Below are 7,221 nucleotides of genomic sequence, written 5' to 3'. Positions count from 1 at the left end.
ATGGCGGGGCGCAGCTCTGTGCGAGATGCCTGTATCAAAGATGGCGGGGCGCAGCTCTTAGCCGGATACCCGTATCAAAGATGGCGGGGCGCAGCTCTGTGCGAGATGCCCGCATCAAAGATGGCGAAGCGCAGCTCTGAGCGCGATGCCCCGTATCAAAGATGGCGACGCGCAGCTCTGAGCGCGACGACGTCGGCCGTGCCCTCTGACTCGGACGCGCTTCCCTTCCTTCCGGTCAGTTCAGCGCGAGAGGAGCCGCCGCCATGTCGGACAATGAGGACAAGTGAGTGTGAGCGCGGCCTGAGTGTCCGCGCGCTGCGGCCGGACACTGCCCGGGAGCCGCCTGACCACAGGAGCGGAATGAGGCCACTCGGCCCATCGAGTCTGCTCCGCCATTCAATCATGGCTGATATTTTTCTCATCCCCATTCTCCTGCCTTTTCCCCATGACCTCTGACCCCTTATTAATCAAGAACCTATCTATCTCTGTCTTAAAGACACTCAATGACCCGGCCTCCACAGCCTTCTGCAGCAAAGAGTTCCACAGATTCACCACTCTCTGGCTGAAGAAATTCCTCCTCATCTCTGTTTTAAAGGATCGTCCCTTTAGCCTGAGGTTGTGCCCCCTCTGGTTCCAGTTTTTCCCACTGGTGGAAACATCCTCTCCGTGTCCACTCTATCCAGGCCTCGCAGTATCCTGTAAGTTTCAATAAGATCCCCCCCTCAGCCTTCTAAACTCCCCCAAGTACAGACCCAGAGTCCTCAACCGTTCCTCATCCGACAAGCTCTTCATTCCAGGGATCATTCTTGTGAATCTCCTTTGTCCGGAGACAATACACATTTCTTTAACCTGTGCTCAATGCTCCCTCCACCCACATTGTCTGTATCTTTAAGACCTGGTTGGCTGTAGGGATTCGCATTCTAATCAGTATTCTGTAACTTGACTTTGTGTCTCTGTGTGCCCTGTTTGAGAGCAGATATCCACTCCATCTGACGAAGGAGCAGCGCTCTGAAAGCTTATGGCATTTTGCTACCAAATAAACCTGTTGGACTTTAACCTGGTGTTGTTAAACATCTTACTGCCCTTTCCCAAGGCCAGCACATCCTTCCTTAGATATGGGACCCAAAACTGCTCACGAGGTGCTGAACAAAGGATGGGGGAGGGAGTTGGGGGGGATGAACAGGGTTTCAGAGTGAGTCTGTTTGTTACTCCCACTCCACCTGACGAAGGAGCAGCGCACTCCGAAAGCTTGTGGCTTTTGCTACCAAATAAACCTGTTGGACTTTAACCTGGTGTTGTGAGACTTCTTACTGTGCTTACCCCAGTCCAATGCCGGCATCTCCACATTGTTACTGTCTTAACAGTAAGTAGTCTCACAACACCAGGTTAAAGTCCAACAGGTTTATTGGGTAGCACGAGCTTTCGGAGCGCTGCCCCTTCATCAGGTGAGTGCAGGATTTGTTTCACAAACAGGGCATATATAGACACAAACTCAATTACAAGATAATGGTTGGAATGTCCTGTGGAGTCGATACACATCTCTTTAACCTGTGCTTAACCCTCTCTCCACTCACATTGTCTGTACCTTTAAAGACTTGATTATCTGTAAAGACTCGCATTCCAACCATTATTTTGTAAATTGAGTTTGTGTCTATATATGCCCTGTTTGTGAACAGAACTCCTCACTCACCTGATGAAGGAGCGACACTCCGAAAGCTTGTGCTACCAAATAAACCTGTTGGACTTTAACCTGGTGTTGTGAGACTTCTTACTGTCCTTTCCAAGGCCAGCACATCTTTCCTTAAATACGCAGCCCAAAACTGCTCACAATACTGCAAATGGGATCTGACCAGAGCAGGACCCGCTCCCCCCGCCCCTGGGACCTGCCCCCGCCCCTCCCCTCCCTGCCCCCGCCCCTCCCCTCCCTGCCCCTCCCCGCCCCGCCCCTCCCCTCCCCGCCCCGCCCCGCCCCTCCCCTGGGACCTTGCCCCCCCCCCCCCCCCAACGCCGGGACCCGCTCCCCTATCCACCCCAAGTTTCTCCTTCACTCACCAGCCACCGGGGCCATGACACAGCGGGGCCCGCCAGCAGCAGGCATGGACCAGAGAATCGAACACAGCGTCCCACTGTCTGGGATGACTCCCTGCACCAAGTGGCTGCAGTGCCCCCCCCCCACTGTCTGGGATGACTCCCTGCACTTGGATACAGAGCAGTGGGCCAAGGTGGGGAAGGGACTGGCCATTGGTGCTGGAGCAGGGGTAGTAGTGAGATGAGGGGGGGAATTGGATGAAGAATCTAGATGGGGTGAAGTTTTGATAATGTGAGCCACGGGCTGGGTGGTGGAACTGGAAGAAATGATAAAGATGGTGCGAATGATCTCAAAACCGTTTATCAGGGCACGGGTTAATGCAGCTGCGATGGGTGAGTGTATAAGATGTGGAGATGCCGGCGTTGGACTGGGGTAAACACAGTAAGAAGTCTCTCAACACCAGGTTAAAGTCCAACAGGTTTATTTGGTAGCACAAGCCACAAGCTTTCGGAACAGGCTGCCCCTTCGTCAGGTGAGTGGGAGTTGTGTTCACAAACAGGGCATATAAAGACACAAACTCAATTTACAGAATACTGGTTGGAATGCGTGTATAAGGCCAGAGGCAGCTGACTGGGATGTGAGTGGAAATGCCTTAGACAGCTAGTTCTGAGCTTCCGTTACTTTTCCACCCATTTGATACGTTTCCTGTCTCTGATTCCAGTTTTGATGGCGATGATTTTGACGATGCAGATGAAGATGAAGGAATGGATGATCTGGATAACGCGGAGGAGGTGAATTCACTTTGATTTAACCCTAGTGCTCTCTCTGTCACTGGTTCAGTTCCACTCCAGACATATTGGCACTCCTAGTGCAATACTGAGGGAGTGCCGCACTGTCAGAGGGTTAGTACTGAGGGAGTGCCGCACTGTCAGAGGGTTAGTGCTGAGGGAGTGCCGCACTGTCAGAGGGTCAGTACTGAGGGAGTGCCGCACTGTCAGAGGGTCAGTACTGAGGGAGTGCCGCACTGTCAGAGGGTCAGTACTGAGGGAGTGCCGCACTGTCAGAGGGTTAGTACTGAGGGAGTGCTGCACTGTCAGAGGGTCAGTACTGAGGGAGTGCCGCACTGTCAGAGGGTTAGTGCTGAGGGAGTGCTGCACTGTCAGAGGGTTAGTGCTGAGGGAGTGCCGCACTGCCAGAGGGTCAGTGCTGAGGGAGTGCCGCACTGTCAGAGGGTCAGTGCTGAGGGAGTGCCGCACTGTCAGAGGGTCTGTACTGAGGGAGTGCCGCACTGTCAGAGGGTTAGTACTGAGGGAGTGCTGCACTGTCAGAGGGTCAGTACTGAGGGAGTGCCGCACTGTCAGAGGGTCAGTACTGAGGGAGTGCCGCACTGTCAGAGGGTCAGTACTGAGGGAGTGCCGCACTGTCAGAGGGTCAGTGCTGAGGGAGCGCCGCACTGTCAGAGGGTTAGTACTGAGGAGTGCCGCACTGTCAGAGGGTCAGTGCTGAGGGAGTGCCGCACTGTCAGAGGGTCAGTGCTGAGGGAGTGCCGCACTGTCAGAGGGTCAGTGCTGAGGGAGTGCCGCACTGTCAGAGGGTCAGTGCTGAGGGAGTGCCGCACTGTCAGAGGGTCAGTGCTGAGGGAGTGCCGCACTGTCAGAGGGTCAGTGCTGAGGGAGTGCCGCACTGTCAGAGGGTCAGTGCTGAGGGAGTGCCGCACTGTCAAAGGGTCAGTACTGAGGGAGTGCCGCACTGTCAAAGGGTCAGTGCTGAGGGAGTGCCGCACTGTCAAAGGGTCAGTACTGAGGGAGTGCCGCACTGTCAAAGGGTCAGTGCTGAGGGAGTTCTGTCCTCTTGAGAATCCTCGATGTTCATCGCTCCACCATTGGCTCTCGTGCCTTCATTTGTCTGGACCCTGAGCTCTAGAATTCTCTTGCTGAGCCTCTGCCTCTGTACCTCTCTCTCCTGCAAACCTGCCTCTTTGACCGAGCTGTTTTGTCACCTGTTCCCATGTGGCTGGGTGTTGGATAATGTCTGATAGCTGTGATGTCCCGGTGGTTGTGTTAGAGGAGACACAGTCAGTGATCAGTGTGTGGCAGAGCGGGCTCCAGGCTCTGAAGGGTTAACTCCGGCCCCATCCTGGCTGTTTTACTAACGTTTCCTTCCCGCGCTTTTCCAGGAAGACCGCGAAAATGTGGAGATTCTTCCTGCTGCGGACGGCCAGCAAGCAAATCAGAAAAGGATCACAACTTCATACATGACCAAGTATGAGAGAGCTCGAGTGCTGGGAACACGCGCTCTTCAGATAGCGTGAGTACCGAGCAGAGGGTGATCCAGCCCATCGCATTGCAGCAACAGTCAAAGAACAAAGAAAATTACAGCACACGAACAGGCCTTTCGGCCCTCCAGCCCTGCCCAGAGATAGGAAGAACTGCATTTCTATAGCGCCCTTCACAGCCCCCGGGCGTTTTACATCCAGTGAAATGTTTTTTGAAAGTGTAGTTATTGCTGTAACTCGGCAAATTTGGGCGGCCAATTTGCGCAGAGCAAGATCCCACCGGCCGCAATGAGATAAATACCCAGGTAATCGGCAATCGGTGTTGGTTGAGGGACTGCGAGACTCGCGAGGGGGAATCCAGAAGAAGGGGGTCGCCGTCCAATAAGTGGAAGTAGGCCAGTCAAGAGGGAAATCGGGGAGAGCCTTCTCACCCAGAGGGCAGTGGGGGGGGCGGCTCTCCCCCTAAAGAGTGTGGGTGCAGGGGCGCAGCGGGAGATTTCAAGACTGGTGGGATAGAATCCTACAGTGCAGAAGGAGGCCATTCGACCCATCGAGTCTGCGCCGATCACAATCCCACTCGGGGCCCTATCCCCATAACCCCATGTATTTACCCTAGCTGGTCCCCTGACACTAGGGTCAATTTTAGCACGGCCAATCCACCTAGCCCGCGCATCTTTGGACTGTGGGAGGAAACCGGAGCACCCGGAGGAAACCCACGCAGACATGGGGAGAACGTGCAAACTCCGCACAGACAGTGACCCAAGCCGGGAATCGAACCCGGGTCCCTGGCGCTGTGAGGCAGCAGCGCTAACCCCACTGTGCCGCCCTAACATTAGATTTTTGTTTGACAAATGTATCGAGCTGTGAAGGTGGACGGAGATGAGTTAGGATGAAGTTACCGAATGGAAGAGGGTTGAGGGGCTGAATGGCCTCCTGTTCCCACAATGTGACAAAGCGCTTGTCCTGGTGTCATCGGGACTCTCCAATGAGCTCATAGTTGCTGGATTTTATTTTGATTTGATTTATTATTGTCACATGTATTAACATACAGTGAAAAGTATTGTTTCTTGCGCGCTACACAGACAAAGCATACCGTTCATAGAGAAGGAAAAGGAGAGAGTGCAGAATGTAGTGTCACAGTCACAGCTAGGGGTGCAGAGAAAGATCGGCTTAACATAAGGGTAGGGCGACATGGTGGCACAGTGGTTAGCACTGCTGCCTCCCAACAACAGGGATCCGGTTCGATTCCTAGCCTCGGGTCACTGTCTGTGTGGAGTTTGCATGTTCTCCCCGTATCTGCGTGGGTTTCCTCCGGATGCTCCAGTTTCCCCTTTCATTCCAAAGATGTGCAGGTCAGGTTGATTGGCCGTGCTAAAATGACCCTTAGTGTCACGGGGATTAATGGGGTAAATACATGGGGTTACAAGGATCGGGCTTCGGTGAGATTGTTGTCTGTGCAGACTTGATGGGCTGAATGGCCGCCTTCTGCACTGTAGGGATTCTATAATAAAGTAGGTCCATTCAAAAGTCTGACGGCAGCAGGGAAGAAGCTGTTCTTGAGTCGGTCGGTACGTGACCTCAGACTTTTGTATCTTTTTCCCGACGGCAGAAGCTGGAAGAGAGAATGTCCGGAGTGCGTGGGGGTCCTTAATTATGCTGGCTGCTTTTCCCCGAGGCAGCGGGAAGTGTAGACGGAGTCGATGGATGGGAGGCTGGATGGAGAATCCCAGAAAAAACTGCAATTCATTAATCTCTCTCCCTCTCTGTAGGATGTGTGCACCTGTCATGGTGGAGTTGGAAGGGGAGACGGACCCTCTGCAGATCGCAATGAAAGAACTGAAGTGAGTAACAATGCAGCGCCAGTGCAGCGCCAGTGCAGCGCCAGTGCAGCATGCGGTCGTCGGTGAATTGTCACTGCAGATTACTGCACTGTTCTGGCTCCGTTGAGATAGACTAACTCGGCTCAAATCTACTGTTCTGCATAGTTAATATTGTGAAGATCAGAACACAACTGATGATGCAAGCTTAGTATCCGTGTCAGCTGCCTGACACCCCAATTGTCATGGGGCTAAAGGGACCGAGGGATATGGGGGGGGAAAAGGGGGGGGATCAGGATATTGAATTCGATGATCAGCCGTGATCATAATGAATGGCAGAGCAGGCTCGAAGGGCCGAATGGCCTCCTCCTGCTCCCAGTTTCTATGTTTAACCTTCGTCGCTCAGAGGAGTACAGCCTGAATGCGGATATTATTACCTGTTTGCCACGATCACTGCTGTTCGGCAACCCTTGCTGTAAGCAGGTCACCTGAAGCAGTTTCCTGGGGCGAGTGCTAACCCTTTGTGTCAACACAAGTCTGTCTTGTTTCACAGAGCACGGAAAATTCCAATCATTATCCGAAGATACCTGCCGGACGGAAGTTACGAGGACTGGGGAGTGGATGAGTTGATCATTACAGACTGAGCCGGGACTTGCTACTCGGACACTTTGCGCACCCTTTCCTCTATTTAAATTCTCTCTTTGATTTTTATGTCGCATTTTTGTAAAATAAACATTTATTCTCATTGAGCTGACTTGGAGCCTCAGATTCTGCAGAGAGCTGGAGGGACTCGGTGTTGAAGGTGTGACTCTGATGCAAATGGTGCCAGATTGGTTCCGATGGGCAGTGCCAGGCAGGCAGCAGACACGGGGAAGAGATAACAAGCTGGTGCATTAGATAACACTCAGCTGGGCACAGAGGGAGCTTTACTCTGTATCTAACCCCGTGCTGTACCTGTCCTGGGAGTGTTTGATGGGGGACAGTGTAGAGGGAGCTTTACTCTGTATCTAACCCCGTGCTGTACCTGTCCTGGGAGTGTTTGATTGGGGACAGTGTAGAGGGAGCTTTACTCTGTATCTAACCCCGTGCTGTACCTGTCC

At 53.2% G+C, this 7,221-nt stretch overlaps 1 protein-coding gene across 1 annotated transcript; it reads left to right on the top strand.

The window, feature by feature from the left end:
• The first annotated feature begins 222 nt into the window (after nt 1-222).
• polr2f (RNA polymerase II, I and III subunit F) lies at nt 223-6,870 on the top strand. The gene is made up of 5 exons (XM_078207068.1): nt 223-283; nt 2,751-2,820; nt 4,206-4,336; nt 6,074-6,145; nt 6,675-6,870. The coding sequence occupies exons 1-5, from the start codon at nt 264-266 to the stop codon at nt 6,763-6,765; spliced, it is 384 nt and encodes a 127-aa protein (XP_078063194.1). The 5' UTR covers nt 223-263; the 3' UTR covers nt 6,766-6,870.
• The last annotated feature ends 351 nt before the right edge of the window (nt 6,871-7,221 follow it).

The sequence above is a fragment of the Mustelus asterias genome, unplaced genomic scaffold (assembly GCF_964213995.1).
Source record: "Mustelus asterias unplaced genomic scaffold, sMusAst1.hap1.1 HAP1_SCAFFOLD_2024, whole genome shotgun sequence".
In the NCBI taxonomy this organism is placed as follows: Eukaryota; Metazoa; Chordata; class Chondrichthyes; order Carcharhiniformes; family Triakidae; genus Mustelus; species Mustelus asterias.
The sequence above is the reverse complement of the archived record's forward strand: the minus strand, read 5'-3'. Positions and strand labels throughout refer to the sequence as shown.

Excerpts from the sequence above, each read along its gene's own strand:
- polr2f (XM_078207068.1), top strand. The coding sequence starts at position 264 with ATGTCGGACAATGAGGACAA. Across the intron at positions 284-2,750 it reads ATGTCGGACAATGAGGACAA|TTTTGATGGCGATGATTTTG; the intron begins GTGAGTGTGAGC and ends CTCTGATTCCAG. Across the intron at positions 6,146-6,674 it reads ATCGCAATGAAAGAACTGAA|AGCACGGAAAATTCCAATCA; the intron begins GTGAGTAACAAT and ends CTTGTTTCACAG.